Source organism: Apus apus, chromosome 1 (genome assembly GCF_020740795.1).
Source record: "Apus apus isolate bApuApu2 chromosome 1, bApuApu2.pri.cur, whole genome shotgun sequence".
In the NCBI taxonomy this organism is placed as follows: domain Eukaryota; kingdom Metazoa; phylum Chordata; class Aves; order Apodiformes; family Apodidae; genus Apus; species Apus apus.
Genome location: NC_067282.1, coordinates 42,917,086 through 42,938,152, shown reverse-complemented (window position 1 = coordinate 42,938,152; position 21,067 = coordinate 42,917,086). Strand labels below are relative to the sequence as shown.

At 42.6% G+C, this 21,067-nt stretch overlaps 1 protein-coding gene across 2 annotated transcripts in view; it reads left to right on the top strand.

The window, feature by feature from the left end:
• The first annotated feature begins 8,823 nt into the window (after window positions 1–8,823).
• TBC1D4 (TBC1 domain family member 4) overlaps window positions 8,824–21,067 on the top strand; it is a 108,108-nt gene continuing 95,864 nt past the window's right edge. For both annotated transcript variants that reach the window (XM_051617486.1, XM_051617477.1), the window contains exon 1: window positions 8,824–9,485. In XM_051617486.1, the coding sequence (XP_051473446.1) occupies window positions 9,003–9,485 (483 nt within the window). In that variant the 5' untranslated portion in view covers window positions 8,824–9,002. The remainder of the gene's footprint in view (window positions 9,486–21,067) is intronic.

The following is a 21,067-nucleotide window of genomic DNA, read 5'->3' as shown; positions in this document are numbered from 1 at the left end:
TGTTACATGTCTGTTGATTGGGCTGCTGGCTTACAGGGCATTCATTTGGTTAGGAAGTTGGATGTGTGCAGGTCAGTACATGATATAACCAGTGCCTTGACCTGGGTTGAGCGTGCATGGTATGCTGCTACACTCATCTCTTCTTGAGGCTCAGTCATCTCATAAATGACTGGATTTGCTTGTCATGCTGCACTTTTGGCCAAATGTTCCCTTTACTTTTGTTTCTCCTATACAGCACTGTCCATACATACTCATCCATACTCTGGGTGCTTGAGTGCATGCATATCAGAAGGATGTTACTCAGCACTCCTCATCCCCCAGTCCTGGATGCTTTTAAAGACTTCCTGACTCTTGTTTCTGAGGCTTTTCTGAGGGAAGGTGAAGAAATGACCTGCTATTTGAACTCAGTTACTGGGATATGTCTATTAATTATCTATAACTTTGTGTCATGAAGAAGGTAGGGCAGTTGAGATTGCTGATCTTTTCTGTGAAGGCTAATTTTAGTGTTTCTGGGTTTCCACTTCCCTGTGCTGCATTTTCCTTCTATGATTATGGTCTAGCTACTCTAACTTAAACTGTTTCTGTCAATATGTGTAGGTGCTATAGTTACCAACTCAGAATGGCTTGGGTTGGAAGGGACCTTAAGGATTGTCTAGTTCCAACCCCCCTGTATGGACAGGGAGACTTTCAAGTAGACCAGGTTGCTCAAAGCCCCATCCAACCTGGACTTGAATGCTTCCAGGGAGGGGGCATCCACAGCTTCCCTGAATTACCTGTTCCAGTGTCTTGCCACCCTCACAGTGAAAAACTGCTTCCTTATGTCAAACCCAAATCTACTCTTTTCTAGTTTAAAGCTTTTACTCTTTATCCTGTCACTCCAAGTGTGTGTGAAAAGTCCCTCCCCAGCTTTCCTGCAGGCCCCCTCAGGTACTGGAAGGTCACTATAAGGTCTCCCTGGAGCCTTCTCTTCACCAGGCTGAATAACTGCAGCTCAGCCTGTCATAGCAGCGGTGCTCCAGCCTTATGATTGTCTTCATGGCCCTCCTCAACTTGCTCCAACAGCTCTTTGTCCTTCTTTTGTTGAGGGCTCCAGAACTGGACACAGTACTCCATGTGGGGTCTTACGAGAAGAGGGAGAATCCCCTCCCTTGACCTGTTGGCCATGCTACTTTTGATTCAGTCCAGGACATGGCTGGCTTTCCAGGTTGCAGGTGCACGTTGCTGGCTCATATTGACCTTCTTATTAACCAACACTAGCAAGGTTTTCTCCTCAGGGCTGTTCTCAATCCATTTTCCCCCCACCCTGTATTTGTGCTTGGCATCATACTGACCCAGGTGTGGGTCCTTGTACTTGGCCTTGTTGAACTTCATGCAGTTTGCATAAGCCCACCTCTCAAGCCTGTCAGTGTCCCTCTGCATGGAATCTCTTCCCTCCAGCATGTCAACCACACCACACAGCTTGATGTCATCAGCAAACTTGCCAAGGGTGCACTCAATGCTTCTGTCCATGTCACTGATAAAGATGTTAAACAGCACTGGACCCAATATCAACCCTTGAGGAACTCCGCTCATCACTGATCTCCATTTGGACATCAAGCTGTTGACCACAATTCTTTGCATGCAGCCATCCAGACAATTCCTTATTCACCACGTGATCAATCCATTGAATCCATACATTTCCAATTAAGATACTAGGATGTTGTGCAGGAAGGTGTCAAGCACTGTGCACAAATCCGGGTAGGTGATGTTAGTTGCTTTCCCCTTGTCCACCGATGCTGTGACCCCATCATAAAAGGCCAGCAAATTAGTCGGGCTCAATTTGCCCTTGGTGAAGCCGTGTTGGTTGCCACCAACCACCTCCACATTCTCCAGGTACCTTAGCAGAGCCTTCAGGAGGGTCTGCTCCATAATCTTGCTGGGCACAGAGGTGAGACTGATGGGCCTGTATTTTACCCAGGTCTTCCTGTTTTCCCTTTTTGAAAATAGGGGCTATGTTTCAAATACTCTGTTAGCGTTTACAGTAAAGATATAGTTATAAATTGGAAATATGTCAGTTTTATACTTAATATACTGAGTTTTGGAACAGTAAGCTTTAATATGTATATTGAAAAAGAAGGAAAATTCTATTCTTACACTAAATTTCTGTGCCGTATAGTGTCTTAAGAGAAATTTGCCACGGCTTTGGTCACCAGGTGGCACTGCTTCGTGTCATCTTGATACACAGTAATCTTTTTGAAAGCCCTTCTGACGGTGGCATGAGGACTTCTAGTTTTCTCCCTGTGTAGTTTGTACCTGGAACTGTACACATCATGTCACTGTAGCTTCAATCCTACTTCTTACACTGTAGGGAAATACTCCAACTTCTGTGTTAATAATTAAAAATATAACAATATAAAGATTTCCAGTGACATAAACAGCATTCAGCATTTTAATAACAGAATATATACCATACTTGGTATTTTTGACATAGCTTAAAATGGTATTTTAATTATATTAACATTTCTGCTTATTACTTGTTCTTTAAATAGTATCATACTACATTTCTATTTTTTTCCACATCTATCAAATAGATTTTTCTGGATCCATATCTTGCTCATAGAATAAGTGTTTGCATTTTTTGATCCAAGGTTTTCATACAGTTTAACCACTCTAAAATCCTCTTTCTATAGTTTTTTATGCAGCTTAGTTTTGTGTCTTTATCCCACACTTAAGAATACACTTACCTGCCACCGAAAGTGGCCGTGTTGCTTAATTCCTCTGTGAATTCCCTCTGAATCTGAAAAACAACGTTCCAGTGTTCTTGGTGCTACTGAAGCTGCAAAGAATTTTTCTGTTCCCCATTAAAGGGTCCAGAATTTAATCACTATTGTCTTAGGCAGGTTACAGATGTTTTTGAAATGAAAAAAAAAAAAAAAGAATCATTTGAGAGCTTGGCCAAATTCAAGCAAGACAAGCTTCTTCCCAATTATTCTTCTGAACTGGCAAGTGCTGGATGCTGTAGAGCTGGGCAAAGAGGAACCTAATGAATTTCAACAAGGACAAGTGCAGAGCCCTGCACCTGGGAAGGAACAACACCATGCACCCATACAGGGTAGGAGCTGACCTGCTAGAAAGCAGCTCTGTGGAGAAGGACCTTTGAATCCTGCTGGACAAGTTATCCATGGGACAGCGATGTGCCCGTGTGCCCCAGAAGGCAAATGGAATCCTGGGCTGCATTAAGAAGAGTGTCCAGCAGGTCCAGGGAGGTTCTCCTCCCCCTCTGCTCTGCCCTAGTGAGAGCCTGCCTGGAGTATTGCATCCAGTCCTGGGCTCCCCATTTCAAGAGGGACAGGGATTTACTTCAGAGAGTCCAATGCGGGGCTACAAGGATGATTAAGGGACTGGAACATCTGTCTTATGAGGAAAGGCTGAGAGACCTGGGGCTGTTTAGTCTAGAGAACAGAAGACTGAGAGGGGATCTTATTAATGTATATAAATATCTGAAGGGTGGGTGTCAAAAAGGAGTGGCCAATCTCTTTTCAGTCGTGCCCTGTGGTAGGATGAGGAACAATGGATACAAGCTAGAGCACAGGAAGTTCCACCTCAACATGAGGAAGAAATTCTTTACTGTGGGGGTTACAGAGCACTGGAACAGGCTGCCCAGAGAGGTCATGGAGTCTCCTCTAGAGACTTTCAAGACCTGCCTGGATGCATTTTTGAGTGACCTGCCCTAGATTCTGTGATGGTCCTGCAATAACTTACTTTGCAACTGTACTGAACTGCTAACAGCCACCAAACTCTGTATTGTTGAAACAACAGGGATTTTGAGTAAATTGCATCATACCCTTTTTTTCAGCGAGCAGCCTTTAAAAGTTTCTTAAAATGGCAAATGTTCTCACCTGGAAAGATGCTATGATCATATGTAAGCACACAGGACTCAAGATTTAAATAGTTTGTTTTGTTTTTTTTTTTTAAACAAAGCATTGTTGTTCTTAACTGGATTCAAAGTCTGCTGTGCCAGAAAGTTTCATGGGATGACTGTTAGATGCAAAAAATGACAAAAATAAGAATCGGTTCCAAAATCAAAAGCTTTTTTGAGGAGAAATATAATTCAGTGCATTGTCTCTCTTAATCTGTTCTACCTAAAATTGATTAATCATATACTAAACACAGACATAAAAATGTGGTGGGTCACGTTAAGTTCTATAGATGTTTACTGAAATGCCCAGCTAGGGATTATTCTCTTAGAATCTCTGCTCATTCCAGTTCCCCTAAAACTGTTTTGGAGTGGTTTTCCTTGGCAGAACAAATTCTAATCTGTCATTACGATCAAAAAATATTAGTGCCATTTGAGAAGGAAAAAGCTACAATGCCAAACCACCCAACCACCCATCATATTAATTTTTTATAATTTTTATTGTGTAAAAATTGCAGTGAGTGTCTCCTGCTATTGACATGTCTCTACAAGACTGATAATGTCTTACTCAAACCTTAGACATTACACTTTTAACTATAGTAACCTCTATACATGCTGCAAATTAGACATTTTTCATTATTTCTAGTGATGTTTTTACACACTTAGGAGGCACCAGAGTTTCTCTAGCAGCTAAAGTTTAAAGCCTTGGTAAGATGCCCAGTCTACTAAACTTACTTGTTAATGCTTCATTTATATTTCCAAAAGTTAATTCATTAGAGTCTTCAAATAAGACTGGGTAGTTTAAATCAAAATGTTTTCTAAAGTAAAAATGTCTAGATCTCAGATCTTATTAAAAGGTGATCTGAGAGTTAAATAACATTTGACTAGTTCAAAAGAAAGCAAATATGGTAGTGGGCCTTGAAATCCCAGAGTGTTAAGTAACAGAATTCTTAGAAAAGCAATAGGATGAGAAGCGATTCCAGCTACAGGGCATATTACTGAGATAAAGTACTCCAGTCCAAGATTATTGAAGTTATGCATAAATTATGGGATTGTAAAGTCACGTCTACAGCTCCTCTAATAACTTAATATTTTTTCTGCAATTAAAATTGTGGCTAGAAAGCTTAAGGGGATTGATAATTACTAGCAATTAACAATCTGATCATATGAGATGCTGAGGTCTCTCCACTGCTGAAGAAATTACTGAGAACCATGGTGCTTACCATTTTGCACACTTAAATCCTTTGATACTGAAGATGAACTGATGATCCAGATACGACATATGAAAGGGCTGCCATGGTGCCATGTGCAGAAACAGTAGACATTAGCAAGATATTGTCTTAATGAACAAAACAGACTTCTTTAATAACAGAAGGAAAATATACTTACCCACTTTATTTGGAAAAATAATCTTTACATGAAGTGCTCCACTGACAAGCATATTGAACCCAAATGTTCAGAGACATTAACTTACATTTAGTTAACTCTGTCCATGTTTGGTCCCTTCAATAGTATACCTTATTTTAAAAGATTTTGCATCTAATTTCTTTTTAGTCAACAGAAACCAATGACAGGTTATCAACAATTCGAAAAAGTGTTTTATTTGACCAATTTGCAGCACATGATATAGTAACTATTGAGCATAGTAGGTTATGTACTTTAGATCTTCCAGTACAGTTTTTACATTGGATTTTACAATGTCTTTTAAGAAGCTTGGCCAATAATAATTAAATGAATTGTGGAAAAAAAAAATAATAAAAATTGTGGCCTCTCATCAGAGGCTTTGTCTGTCATGTCTCTGCATGGGTGCTGCATTTACACTTCTTTCCATTTGGGATGACCTGGAGAGAAACTGCTCCTTCTTCAGGAACAGACATGGATTGTCAAGGCTCCATGGATAAGAGCGATAGAAAGTTGCTTTATTCTCTGTCCCAAAGCTTCTGATTCCCATTAACTGAGCTATGAAGATTATATCATGTAGGCTAATTCCTAACTATATTGTGCAGAGAATTAGAAGATGATACTTTTGTTATCATTCTAGTTTTAAACACTAGGGGAGAAAGTACATGAGGAGCATGTCAGAAGTTATGGGCAAAGGAATACTGTGCTCAGAGTGAGAGAAATTAGGAAGTTTTAAATTATATATGCAGAAAATCTTACAACTTAAAAGAAATGAGAAAAAAAGGACCAGCTTCAAGAAGAAAAGTTACGTAACTAAAGGACTGAGTTTCTAATGAAACACTATTAATGAGATGAGGGGATAAAAAGTGGTAGGCAGATTAAAGGATAAGAAAGAAATGATGAAGTAAATGGATAAAGGTAATGGACAGCTAAGAAGGATTACTATGAAGAATCGATTCAGAGAGACAAAAAAAGCTGAAGCAAGAAAAAAACATAAAAACTTTGGATTAGCATCTGAGAATTTGAAGGTAGTTAAAATATTAGTGGTAGAGTCTATATAGATTAATTTTGTCTTAAAAGGGATTTGTATAAAGAATTCAATACTAAAAATTAATGAGGTCAAAATAACCAGATCTCATATTAAGCAAACCAGCCAACTGAAGGAGAAACCAAACAGCTTTATATAACTGGCACAATGATGACAATTTAAGAATTTCAGATTAATCTTCCCCATTTTGTTCCTTGCAGTTATATTTGATTAAAAAAAAATAAAAAAATGTGAAATTTGAGTTATGTCTTTAGCATCTAAAAACCCAGCTGTGTACCATCATCAAGTGAAGGCTCCTTGTTCTGTTTGAACAGCGTGAAAACATCAATGGACCTGTGATTTCTTAAAAGAATTTCAGCCTTTTCTTGCTAATTTTTTTTTAACATATTCTCATGACTGTCTTCCCATTTCTGGTTATTATTTATTATTATTTGTATCACCACAGCATCTTAAGGCCTAGGTGGCTGTCTATAACCCACTTCTGGTAGGCCATATACAAACATAATGCAAAGGGATCTAATAGTCTCAGAGATGGTGTTTGTAAGCAGCTGCAGCAATTCAGTATGTTGCAGCCCTCTCTCAGGCTGCTTCCTTAGAGCCATTTCATGATTACCCCCAACTAAAATCATTGCAACACAGTGTATGAGGGGTTTTGCCACTGTGTTAGTGCAAACCCAGTCTTCAGTTCACTTCCCTGGTAGTTTAAATTGGTCTTTGTGCTCAAGCGCAGCTTTGGGATCCGGAAGAATTATCTCACCAACTGTTCCCCGAAGGACTGAGTAGTCTTGCTGCCATTGTCACCCCCTGAGCAGCTATTCCTGCTTCCTTTGTGCCAAGAGCAGTGGCTGTAGGAGCGCTGTCACTTAAATTAGAGGCGGCTGACAGAACTGAACTGGCAGAAAACGAGCAGCTCACTGCAGCATCAGAGCAGTGCCAGCACTGCTGCCAGGAAGCAAATGGGTCTTCTTCCAGGTGGACTGTTAGAGGATCCCAGCAGCTCCCCAGATGTCATCCTGCGATGCTGGAGCACGGAATCTCAAGTAATGTTCTCAGCTAAAGGGTTAATGCCAGCTGAGTGCAGACTGAGGTACAAGAATTTTTTTAGGTTTGTGATCAAAAAAATATTTGCCATAGTTATTCTAACTATTCCAGTAGCAAAACCTATTGTACAACACTGCAGTTCATGTGTTAAAAGTGTGTGAAAACAGTCGGTTTGGGAAAGCAGTTCCATTCTGGCTTGAACTTGTACCATTGCAGCAAATACGAAAGCTGGTGTCCAGTCTACGTAAGACTTTTTCCATCAGCTTGCCCTGTTTTAAGAAAAGCTCATTTTAGGATACTCTAGGAGGTCTGTGTGAGGTCTTTCCAAGTCAGATCGTTAAAACTGAAAATTGCAACTGATAAGCAAGAATGCATTCAAGCAGGTGATTAAACTGGGAAAAAGAAGAGCAAAATAATTTGCTCAGGAAATGAGCATAATTGCTCGGAACACTATTAAAATATTGCTAACGCAACAGCTTCTGTGTCAGTTCGGGCTGTTCTTTGTTCTGACCTGCTGTGCTGCGTGACCCCTCTCTGCCCAAATAATCGAGCGTGCAGCCTCAAATTACAGAGTAGCTCTGCAGCTAAGAGAAGAGATTTGTTCTTTTCTAAACAGGGTTAAAACGGCTGCCACAATAACACGTTACTGGCAATGACCGCTGCTGTCTCTACAGATGTAAACTCAAGGACAGTCACTAAAATAGACAACTGCAAAATGGATCCGGGTGCTGTACGGCTGGAAAAGCTTTGCCAAGCTACTTTCTCAGGTAGAGCAGACCAGTTACTAACATTCGCAGCAGGCGGCGGATTTTGCGTTGACAAAAGATAGGTTATCGCGATAGCGGGGCGGCGGAGCGGGGAACCCCGGCTAGAAGCTCAAGCAGGAAAAAGAAACCTAGACAAGATTTTTAAATCCGTCCTAATGTAACTGGCTGGGCAGTGAGTGACTCGGCAGGGAGACGCTGCAACAGCGCAGCCGCCCGGCAGCCCCGCACCTTTGCGACAAGGATGTTTCCCCGCACGGGGGAGAAGCCGGAGGGGAGGCAGGGGTGCGGGCAGAGCCGCTGCGGTGCCCCGCACTGGGGGTGTCAGGCTCCGGGAAGCTTCTGCCCACACCCTCCAGTTTCCCAAAAGCAAGAACCAAGTTGGGAAAAGCTTCGGAGCTTTTGCAGAGGGGGCGGGAGTGGCCCCAGCAGCCTGCCCAGCTCCGTCCTCCCCTTGCGGACCTCTTCTCCCGCCTCCTTATTCTACCGACAGCACTGCTGGCCCGCAAGGAAAGGCTGACAGCACCTGACCGAGCCGAGGAGGTCACGTTATATCTTTGTTTGGAGCCCGGGGCGGTGCCGCCCCGCCCCTCGGCCGGGGGTGGCCGGGACGCGGAGCCCGCTCGGGGCGTAGCTTCTCCGCTCCTCCCCGGGGCGTTGAGGAGGAGGAGGAGGAGGAGGGCGGCTCGGCCGTCCTTCCCCTCGCTGCGGGCTGACCGCGCGGGTAGGCAAGGAGGAGGCTTCGCTCTTTGGACGTGCCCGCGGGATGCGCCTTTAGCGGCGGCCCCGGCCGAGCGCAGGCCCCGCCGGCTGCACCTGGCGCCAGCGCCGCGCCCTCCGCCCGGGACCCGCCATGGAGAAGCGAGGGGAGAGCGAGCCGCTCTCCCACCCCCTGCAGCCGGAGCCCGAGCCCGAGCCCGAGCCGCAGCCGCCGCCGCCGGCGGAGAAGCGCTTCAGGCTGTGGTACGTGGGCTCTTCGTGCCTGGACAGGCGGACCACGCTGCCCATGCTGCCCTGGCTGATGGCAGAGATCCGCCGCCGCGGGCAGCGGCAGGAGCCCAGCGGCTCCCTGGGCAGCGGGGTGCCGGCCCGAGAGGTGCTGCTGCTGCTGGGCTCGCCCACGCTGCGCTGCGTGCCCGCCGGACCCGCCAGCCCCGGCCGCCCCGCCAGCCCCGCGCCCGCCGTCTTCATCTTCGAGCACAAGGCACAACACATCACCCGTTTCATCCACAACAGCCACGACCTCACCTACTTCGCCTACCTGATCAAGTCGCAGCCTGACAACCCCGACTCCCCCATGGCCTGCCACGTCTTCCGGGCCACCGACCCCAACCAGGCGAGTGGCGGCGGGGGCAGAGGGAGGGGACGCCCGGGATCACCCCCCCTGCTTTGCTTCTTACCCCCTCGCCTGACAGAACCCCAGGCGCTGCTCTCTGCAGCCGCGGAGCGGGTGTGCTTGGACGGGGCAGGGCAGCCCTTGCGTGGGCCCTGCCGGACCGTAACCTCCGCTCCTCCTCCCCCCTTTACCCTTGCGAAGTGGGGGGAGCCTTCCCGGGCTGGCCGTGCCCGCTGGGCTCTCCCCGGGGTTGGCCGTCCCGGGGCTGCTCGGGTGGCTGCAGCGCTCTCGGGCTCCGCAGGAAAGGGGGTTGGGAGAGAAACACACACCGAATCCCGCATGGCCGCGGGGGTGCTGTGCCCCCGAGGGCGGGGAGGTACCAGCCTTTGCGGAAGGCGGGTGCACTAGGAGATGATGCCCTGTTCTTTCTCCCCGTCCTCCCTTGCCTTGGGGCCGCCCGGCGTCCCGCAGCAGCTCGGTGGCGAGCGCACGGTTTGCTCTGTGAGCAAAATGCAGGATTTGTGTTAAGCCGTCCTTGCCGTCGCCTAAGTTTAAATCGAGTAGCCAGGATGGTGCTTTCAGGGCTCCGCAGACCCCCACTCCCCAGGGGTGTGGAAACCATTGTTGGCGACCAGCAGGCCGTATTTTGCTGACGGGTCGTGCTGAGGACACCTGGCCGTGCTCAGGCACACTCGGTAGCGCTGCAAACAACCCTAGGTTTGGGTGGAGACATTGTTGATAAAGTGCCAGCTGGAAAAAAAGAGGCAACAGTAAGACACTATTTTCCTGACTTCTGCACAGCCTTTGGCTCATGCATCAAATGTGCAGTAAACGGCTTTCTCTTCCCTGTTTGGAGTAAGTGAGAGATGGTGGTTTGATGAGTAAGTAGATCCTTGATTTAGCATAGTGACAGTGAGAAAAAGGACTCTTAAGTAACAATCCTTTCCGTGAGTGAGTTAAGATGCTGTCCCCTCAGTTTTTGCAGATGAGGGAAAAGGTGTGCAACTGGAAATGCTGGATCTTACTGAAATTGCTTAGCTGACTTACTAGATCTCTGAACACCTTCTTTGGTTTCTTTTGGTTTTGTTTTGTGAGGTTTTTTGGTGTGGGTTTTGTTTGTTGTTTGTTTTTTTTTTTAGTGGAAGCAACTTAAAAGTTCTAAGTATATCAATTTCTATTTCAGCCAACATACTGCCATAAATTATAACATGAGAGGGATTTAGATTGAGTACATATCTATGGCTTGACCCATCATCAAAGATAGGATAGGAGGTCTCCCAAGTGGAGGTGAATGTGCTTAACTTGTTGGCAGCTGCTGCCACTGTTGTGTGCTGCCAGGAGAGAGCACGCGGGAGGAGCATGAAATGGGGGGAATCGTATCTGGCATGGCAGGAGCCAAAATGTCCTTTTAGGAATCTCACCATATAGACTGAAGGGGACTAAGGTTCCTGCTATTGGCAGAAGATGGTCAGTCAAATATATTTATGGGGTACGTCTGCTATACTACCATGACTTACAGACAACCTCATTTCATAAGAGAGTAGATGCCTATTAATCTTGTGAACATTTACATTTGGGAGACTGTTTCTGACAAAACCTTTTATCCGTGCACGTTCCCTTCTTTCCTTGTGGAGGCAAATGTCCTTATGTCCATGGAATTACATCAAATTGATACTATAGGTAAAGCCTTCCTATTGGAGGAAGCTACTACTATGAACAAGTTCCCTTTTATAAACTGCTATCATGGTCTGACAATATAGTCTAAATTTTATCTGGCAAGATTTTATTTAGCCTTGTTATCATTAATAAAGAGTAAGTCCTTCTCACGAGGATTCCTCAGCACGTGATTTCCAGACAAAGGACTATGATAAGGGTAGCAGATACACAGCCAGTGATGTGATTCAAAAGCATCCCACAGGCAGGTTTTCTTAAGGTATCAAAAGGAAAAGGAGGTGGAATTTTTTTTCCCTCCATGAGTTTTGTTACCAGTCATTGAGGCTTGGCTGGCTAAGTCTGTCTGTTCAGGTCTCTAGCTGTTGAGCTGTGCTTAAGCCTAGTCCTGAGCAGATGAAATGAAGCTGCAGGTTGCAAACTCTGAAAATCTTTTGAAGTTCTTAATTGTTTGTTAGAAAATAGAGGCTGTTCTTGCACACCATCAAAATCTTTAAGTATGTGCTTCTGTTTCAGATTGGTTATGTGAGCTTCGTGGTGTGTATTAGCTTAGAAAGTATTTTTCGCAGCTGTTATTTTAAGACGACCTTATTTTCCATTCTAGGCTGTAGTAACTTCCAGCCAGAATAAGTTGGCACTGCTGCTGAGAGGAGTGATCCTGTCCTCTTCAGGACTGGACCCCACATTGCTCCCTCTCAGCTTTGTCTTCATGGCAGCACAGCTGTTTATGCAGCCACACTGTTAACTGGAGCAGCGAACTGACTGGTGTTAAACTTGCATTTCCCCTCCCTTTGCTGGATTGGTTCCAAACCACTTCCCTCTGTTGCTTTACTGTGCAACCCTTGTATCGTTTACATCAGGACAGGTAGGTTGGAGGCACAAAGTAGCAATGAGCAGCCAAGAAGGGGAAGGATGGGCTAGCCTTTTCAGTGGTGAGAGTGCCTTCAGACTACCTGAAGATGACCCCAGTGCCACGGTGTTACCTGTCTTGGTGGTATTAACTTCAGCAGCACACAGAGTCACTCTGGAATGAAGAGAGAGTGCAGGAGGGGTCAGGTGGTCTTTGAGTTAGAAAGCAACTCGCTGTGATGGATAACAGTGGATGTAAATTATGAAAGTGAGAGGATAATGATTGACTTTCAAGAGGTGAGTGCAAGTGCTGTAAGTCAAAAAAAACATTGTAGGTAAGAATGAAAACGTTGGCTTCGAGCCCATTGCTTTGTCTGCCAGTGGTATTGCACAGCGTCTAGGATGCACGTGCGTTCATTGTGACTACGAAAGGGGCTGTTATTCACAGAAGAAAAAACAATACTTTTTGCCAGCCCCTGCAATTTCCTTTAGCAGATGATGAATAAAAAGCCAATGCAATAGGTATTCTGATAGCATCAGGTGGGAAGATAACATCTTTTAATGTTATTTGCTGTAACTGAAGAAAAATGAGAGTGAGGCGGTACGAAACACCTTCGTGTTTTATTGGAAAGCCTGCAAAGCTGAAAAGTAGGAGCCAGTGGGTCAGCTCCTATTCTGGAGTAGTACTTGGGCATGCTGTCAAACCCAGAGCTCAGCTGTTGGAGTGGGGGTGGATGCTAAGATACTTTTATTAGGAGGAGTCTCTTTCTTTTACCCTTTCATTACAAGGGAGGACAAAACTTCAGGAGCCATTTGACTGGTGAGGATGGGAACAGAAGTTTTTGACTTTTTTTTCCCCTCAGAGTTTATGCATTGTTTGCCACTCCTCCTAAGTTTTCAAACTGGCAGCCAGCTGAAGTGGGTGGAGTGTAGTTGTCTGTCTGGTAGCTTCTGAATAGCAACCAGAGATTTGTTAGGTTTGTGTTGTGGTCATTTGAGAATAATTTAGGATGCACCAAGTCTGTCTGTAGACATCAGATGACAGCGTTGTGTCATTTGGCAGATTTTCTTCACAACCCCAGGAACAGATTTATTACTTTTTTTTTAAACCAGAATTTAGAGTTTATAAATATAGCAGGCATACACTTCTCCCTGCCACCCAGAAAAGCCCTTTTCATTAGTGTTTCAAGCTCAACTTCAACACGTTTTTACCACAAAATACTGATTTTATCCTATGAAACAGATTTTAATTGTGTGAATGAAGCAATGCTGTTGGACAATTACCTTAAGCTCCCTCTTCTCCAGGAGAGAGGTTTGTGATCTGATCTCTTCACTTTTTTAAAAAACTATTTTGCCAGTCTAGACTCTCCATTTTCTTCTTGAAACATGAATAAGCCTGTTTTGGGGGATTTTTTATTTTTAACTTGAACTGGCATCCTAAATCTAATTTTACTATAATTGATTCTTATTAGTGAAGATAGTTGTCTCCTCCAGTGAAGCAAGAGCTTACTTGATGCATTTTGTATTTCTTTTAGAAACTTTTTAAGCAGTGATCCAAAATATATTGTTATGGGGTTTCAAAACTAATCCAAGGTGGCTGTTGAAGAAAAACATCCTGGTGCAACAGACCTTAGTAGGGTTTAGCTCTTGTCTGTATAAGCTAGCTGCAGATGTCTGCTGCAGCCCCATGTCAGGGGGAATAGGCTTTCTCAAGGGGAAGCAGAAATAATGGAGCGTTTTGCGGACAAAATAAAGCTATGATAAGAGCTGGAGAGATAGAGGGCTGGATACAACAGCCAGAGGCAGCCTGCTTGTAACCCAGATCCCTGCTCTGTCAGTGCTGCACAGGCTAAAAATCGCAAGCATTTGTCTATTCCAAAAGTGTGTTAATTGCCTGTTAGATAATGCATTTCAGTTAAGCAAGGTCGTAAGACAGTTTATTCCAGAAAGGAAGGCATCAGTACAAAGAGTTTAATTTTAGCTATTTGGAGCAGGCTTTTTATGCTGTAATAATGTCATGTTCTATAAGGCTTCTTATTGAAGAATGTAAAGGTATAAACGTTTGAAGAAAGTTCATGAACTTTACAGTCATATTTTGTGCTTTTATTTTTATGTGACATGGGAGCACAGGCCGAATGATAGGAAATTCTTGGCATGTTAAGTACATATGTACAGCATTTTTGCAGTTCATATTAAAACATTGCACAGGTTGAGTCACCTGATAAACTATGTTTTGATTAGGTATAACAGACATGAAAAATATGGGTTTTGGGTTTTTGAAGGATTCTGCAGGAGAGGGGAGAGAGATGCACAGTTTGGTTGCTAGATTGACTTCAGTGCACTGTGATTGTGAAGGAAAGAGGTAACACTGTTTTCCTTGAGAAAGGTAGGTTGTCCCAGTTTTAATCAAGGAAACAAGCCTTGGAGAGACCAAAAGAAAATTTTCTCTAAGTTTGTATGGGTCAGAATTTCATTCATGGGGTGAGAAACTGAAAAGCAATGACTGAAAACAAAGCCTGGATGCTAAAGGCTTGTAATGAATGGAGAATTGTTAAGTGAGCGGCCTCATTATCTCCAGCCTGCACAGGCTATACAGCCTCTGATAAAAAGTCTTGCACTCCCTTTTTTGTTTTGGGGTTTTTTTTGTTTGTTTTCTTGGGTTTTTTTAAGCAGTGTCTGACTTAAGATTTGTGAATTGGAACTGAAAGTTGAGCACTTAAGGTTTCATTTTTGTTTTCCTTAATGATAGATTCTGCACTTTTCCTGAAAATGAGAATGCTTCTCATTTTAGGCTCCTAAAGCTATCTTTAAGTTCCAGTTTTGAACTTGCATAGTATTTTTCTTCCATGTCCCACACAGGAGAAATAATAAAAACATTTAAATTGTTAGATGTTTCTGAATGGTGATATGTAACCTCTTTATCCCTTATTAATGTTTATTATAAATGCTCTTATCTGCTGTGTTTGTAGAAATAATTAATTCATTTGTCCTTTTGCAGTTCATGAAAACGACCCCATTATTTGGCAAGTAGAAGTGACATTAAGGAGGATTGTTTTTCAGAAAGGCAAAATATATATGATAAGTATATAAAACAATGTGAGCTCATGGAGAGTGGCTGTAGGTAATACACTGACCAGATAATAAGGCTGTTTTATTTAAAGAAAAGAACTTTTATACATCTGTGCACATCGAATCAGAGCTCCTCTTCTGACTATCTGTTTCTACATTTTTTTGTTGTTCTGTTTTTCAAATGTAGAGGCAGTTCCTTTTAAAAATAATGACATAGAGAATTGACTTTCAGAAGGTTTGGCTAGCTTATGCTCTTCCTCTTGGCCACAGGAAGAGTCTGATTTTTAGGGTTGATAAAAATCTCAGACTAGAATGCTTAAAGGTGTTGTTGATAAAAGCGTATGTTGAAAGTGTCATTCAATTTCTAAACAGTCATTGCAGGACAGTAGTGTGAGAGACTCCTACCAACATCTACTCTTTGCTAGAGTTTGGTCTAACATTTGATTTGCACAGCTTACCCTTCCTTGGATCTCTTCCATCCATCTTCCCCATTTTCCTGTAACTTCCTGAGCATTTTGAGTTTCTCTGAGGTGAACATGACAAGGAATTTTGGGGACCAACCACAGAGACTGCTGTCTAGGCTGTAGGTCATACAGAATTTTCAGCAGTGTTGGCATGGTCCCCTCATGGGACCAGCTGTCCTTAGCCACCTGGTTTTCTTTCCTTTGTGGTTGCAGCTACTATTTCAAGTTCAGAGACAAGAAAAAGCATTTATTTCCATTTTACTTCTATAATTTGTCTAATACATGAGCTGTGACATCATCTACCTTCATGTTCTGCACTCTTTTCAGAGACCTGAAGGAGATGACAGAGTTAAAAGACCAGACCTACTGGATGTCTTGTATAGGTCATTAAATAACATGGTGGTTGAGGGCAGTTAGAAAGCAATCTTAAGATATTGAAAGACTTAATTCATAAACAGAATCTGTGCTTTTTGTGTTCTGTGTAGACTGTTCTATGATACAATATCTATCACTTCATGTTCTGACACAAACAGGTAGGTACATTAAGACCATATGCAATAATGTGAGTCCCAAAATAAAGTAGAGCATCACTAATGCAAGATAATGTATGATCATGTCACAAACAACTACATCTGCCCTGAGGAGGTCTTAATAGAACCATAGAATCACTTAGGTTGGACAAGACCTTTAAGATCACTGAGTCCAGCCATTAACTCTACCAAGTCCAGCACTAAGCCATATTCCCAAGTGCCACATCTAGACAACTTTTGAACACATCAAGGGATGGTGACTCAACTACCTCCCTGGGCAGCATGTTCTAATGTCTAATGTTCAGTGAAAAAGTTCTTCCTAATGTCTAGTCTAAACCTCCCCTGGCGCAGCTTGAGGCCATTTTCTCTTGCTCTATCACCAGTTACTTGTGAGAAGAGACCAGTGCCTACCTCTTTACAAGGTCCTCTCAGGCAGTTGTAGAGGGTGATGAGGTCTCCCCTCAGCCTCCTTTTCTTCAGACTAAATAGCCCCAGTTCCCTCAACCACTCCTCGTGAGACTTGTTCTCAAGGCCCTTCACCAGCTTGGTTGACCTTCTCTTCAACTCCTCCAGCACCTCAATGTCCTTGTTGTATTGAGGTGCCCAAAACCGGGCATACTAATGTGTGGCCTCAAGAATGCAGAGCACAGAGAGATGATCACCTCCCTGGTCCTGCTGGCCACACTATTTCTAATACAGGCCAGGATGCCATTGGCCTTCTTGGCCACCTGGGCACACTGCGGGCTCATATTCAGGTGCCTGTCAATCAGAACCTGCAGGTCCCTTTCTGCTGGGCAGCTTTCCAGCCATTCTTCCCCTGGCCTGTAGCATTGCATGGGGTTGTTGTAGCCCCAGCACTTCACCTTGTTGAACTTAATACAACTGAACTCAGCCTATCAATCTAGTCTGTCCAAGTATCTTTGTAGATCTTCCCTACCCTCAGGCAGATCAACACTCCCTCCCAACTTGGTGTCATCTACAAACTTACTGAGGATGCATTCTGTCTCCTCATGAAGATTGTTGATAAAGTTGTTAAAAAGAAGTGGTCCCAGTACTGAGGCCTGAGGAACCACTTGTGACTGGCCACCAGCTGGATTTTACTCCACTCACCACCAGTCTCTGGGCCCAGCTGTCCAGCCAGTGTTTCACCCAGCAGAGCAAATGCCTGTCCAAGCCATGGGCAGCCAGTTAATTATTTTTTTCTGTCAGAGCCTCTGAAAGATGCCATGAACTAATAAGCAGTTACCTGGTTGTGTTATAATTCCGTTTAGTTTGGATAATTTCTAAGAGAGGCAAAATATTTCGGTTGAAGCACTGCAAAAATTATTTTTTATTTATATATATATATGTATATATATATATTTATGGGCTCCCAGTACCATTTAGACATTCTGTTTAGTGCTTTGAAGAAATTCTATCTACTAAACCATACTTCCTGACTTTATAAGTTACTTGTGATAGTGAGTTGTCTTCATCTCTGCACATATCTAGTGGCTTTCTCATGGAATCCATAATTCTCTTTTTTTATCCTTTTATCTCTTCAGAATTGGATAGGCTTTTACAAATCATCTTGTCTGGAAATTTGGAAGGGCAATATGGTAAGGTTTTTCTTGTTCTGCATCTCTGGAACCACTGAAGATAGGTAGGATTTTATAGTGTTTGCCATGTACCACTTCTCTGAAGGATTCAATTAGTTTAAAATGTGAATGCGAGAGAGATCCTTGTTCAAAGCCTGTGTGAAACACTTGTAGAAGTCATTGGTTTTATTTTATCTAATACCATAGAAGTGTGGCTTTTTCCCAGCTCTACCATCCCTGGCTCTGTGGTTTTCCTCCTACAATTACAGCTGACTTTAAAGTGTATTTCAGTTATGAAGTTGATTTTTGCACGTTGATAAACCTTAATGAGCATCTTTCTCAGTTCAAATGACTGGGGTTATGTTTGATTTTGTTACTCTTCTTGGCAAGAACATGGAGATCTGCACAGTGGTGTTTAGAGATCCTTGTTGCGTTGAAAAACGTGGGAAGTCAGAATATTATCCTTGGGGGCATAGCAATGACTGCCTTTAAGATCATTCCTGATTTTGTTTTTCCTAGCACAATTAATAAATATTTTTTTTATTTTATTTTTTTTTAGAATGCTGATGTTAAATATATTTTATGTACTCTGTGATGCAGTATGTGTTTCCTGTTATGTTCATTAAAAAAGAAAAAGAAAAAAAAGGCAGTGTCCCAGGAACTTTGGGAGTAGTCAGTGGTCTGTGGGCTCTGGAGTATTTCTGAGCTTGAGTAAATATCCTGTAACTGAGCAATGAAAGACTAGGACATGCAATGCTAACTTTGTTGAAGCTTATTTTTATATGCCTTCTCATAGTTTGTTTCTTGCTTTAGCTTGATCTTGAATTACGGTAGGATTTCTAAATAAAAATAGAAGTAGGGTAGTACATATTTAACAGAGCTGTGTTTGTCAGAGAGGAACCAGTTGCTTTCTTTAGTACTGGTCAGCTGGAAGGGTAGAATCAAAGCAGCACAAACTCCAGCTAAACCCTGTGCTGAAAGCTGGTCTGTGACCTTCAGGTTGATGTTCACGGTGGATTGCAGTACACATGCAAAGCTCTTGAGATTCCTGCCTGCCCCAGCTCTGCCATAGCATGCAAAATAGTTGCTTCAGTAGCCTGGAGAGAAAAAATTAATTCCTGCTAGTCTGCAGATTGTAAAGAGAAGGGAGTGTGTGTATGACTTGCTGCCATACTTGGCAGTGGAAATAAATAACAAACTGCCCTCAGTGTTATGGTACTTTCTGTGGCATTCTAAGCAGTTTAGGATGCAAATTGCCAAAAAAGCTATTGTAACTATACTTTTAAAAACCTAACAAAACAAACAAACTTAGTTGAAGATGCTGAAGTGTTTCTCTAATGTGTGAATCCCAGAACATCTGGTAGGACCGCTTTCTGTGAAAAGTACTGCCCTTGCTGTGACATTTGTTTTAGTATTGTGTACAAGACTCGATTATTTATGGAGATTTTAGATTGATTTTAAACAAGTACTGCTTTTTTAGAAAATACTTCTGGCCTGACTTTGTTGTCATACTCAGTGAGAGTCCCTTAATTTTCTGTGCAGCCAAGCTGCAAGCTTGAGAAGCTACAGTCTGTGAAGAGGATCCACTTTTTTTTTTTTTTTTTTGTAAACCAATAACATTATAAATAGAGGCAAGATGTTGGCTACTCTTCATCAGCACTTTTTTTGGGCAAAACTTGCCAAAAGAGAAAATCAAGTGGGCCTTTCAGTAGGAGCAGCACAACATACTTTTATGTGAATTATTCATGAAGAAACACACCCAGATTATCCATGGCATATGTGTGCATGTATTCAGATTTAGCCTCGAGGAAATTTGCTGACCTAAACATGGGAGCAGAGTGGGAGCAAGGCAACGTGATTAAAGTCAGCTCAGAAGGAGTGGGTTTACATTCTGGCACTGTGCCTCGGATTCCCTGTCTGCTTAGTGCTAGAAAGAACTAAAAATAATATCTGCAGTTTAGTGGGGTGGTGTGAAGTTTACCAGCTGAACACGTTTCCTCCATAGTGATCCTCTGACTGCGAAATCAGCACAGAAAAAGGCCATGTAAAAAAATTACGTAGAGCGCATCAATCCAGCTGTATGAATACTGGTTTGTGTTTTGTTGTTGATTTCTTGTTGGGTTTTTTTCTTTGCTCAATATGCAGGCTTTCCTTAAAATGCACAGCATTGCAGTTGGGAGTGTGAGAAATGTGGAGACCAGCCCAGACTGCTTGATTAATGAGCCTGGTGTTTCTTTATGTAACCAAATATTTTGTTTCTGTATGTTCACCCACTGTTCTGCACTTCATCTCTTTTACTCAGTATGAAATGCTTGCTAGTTGTGTGGGAATTTGAAATGGAACTTTCTGTGTTTAGTGAAAATTATAGGTTAATACTTCAACAATGCTTTTGAATGATACAGAAGTTTAGCTGCAGTGCCTTTTTATTTCTTATCTAAGTCTAGGTTTTTCAGATTTGGGAGGCTATTTGATGTGCTGCGTGTTCTTGCATGACCACCATAAAAACGTCAGATTTTGTGAAAACAGTTAATGCTTGATTTTTGCATCATAGCAGAGTGGATGCTTCAGATGAATTCAGTTGCTTCTGGAGGTGTCAGCCTCAGAAAATCCAGAAATATATGTATGTATACATATAGGTTGCCATTTTTAACCTGTCAGATAATGCATCACATTATAAACTGGAATATCATAAGCTTTTCTATTATGCTAAACTTGAAGTTTCTTTCTCATACTCCCCTTCAACATAGCAGTGCCAATACATTGCTTTTTTAGCTATGGAGTTCTACTGTTACGCTTTGCAGTTGTCCTGTTAGATTTTATAGACATAGTATTACCACAAAACCCAAAAAAACTCCCATGGCGTTCTGCTGGCTCTAGTGCTCATTTTGCAGATTTTTAAATTCTTTTTGTAACTCTGTGAAAAACTGCATATTCTGTGGAGTCTCACAAATTGTTGCAATCCTGGCTAGAAACACAGTACCCAATTTGTGTATACTTACGGCCAGGTACATAATAGTGAACATCTAATAAGATAAAAGCACGCTGGAAAAATGCTCAACTGCTACATATTTTAGCCTTTCTACACAACAATTCAAAGCATGCTTGCACCTATATCATGCTTTTGAGTGGGATTATTGATTTCAAGTAATATCAGGTAGGTTGTAAGATTTAAACTTAGGATCACCTGATTTATTTATAGAAAGTTGAAGCTTTATTTTTGTGTGGTATCCTTCATTCCATTAGTTACAAATTATTGAAGTTTGTTACCTGTGTAACATATAGAAAATGCTTCCTTTCAACTCTGTTACTGGGCCATATTGTTGGGAATAAAGAGTAGGCTTCATGGTGTCCTGTTACAGAGGTCAATGATCCCCTTGGGCATCCCAGCCATGTTCCAGGGTGCAGCATACATAAATTGTAAT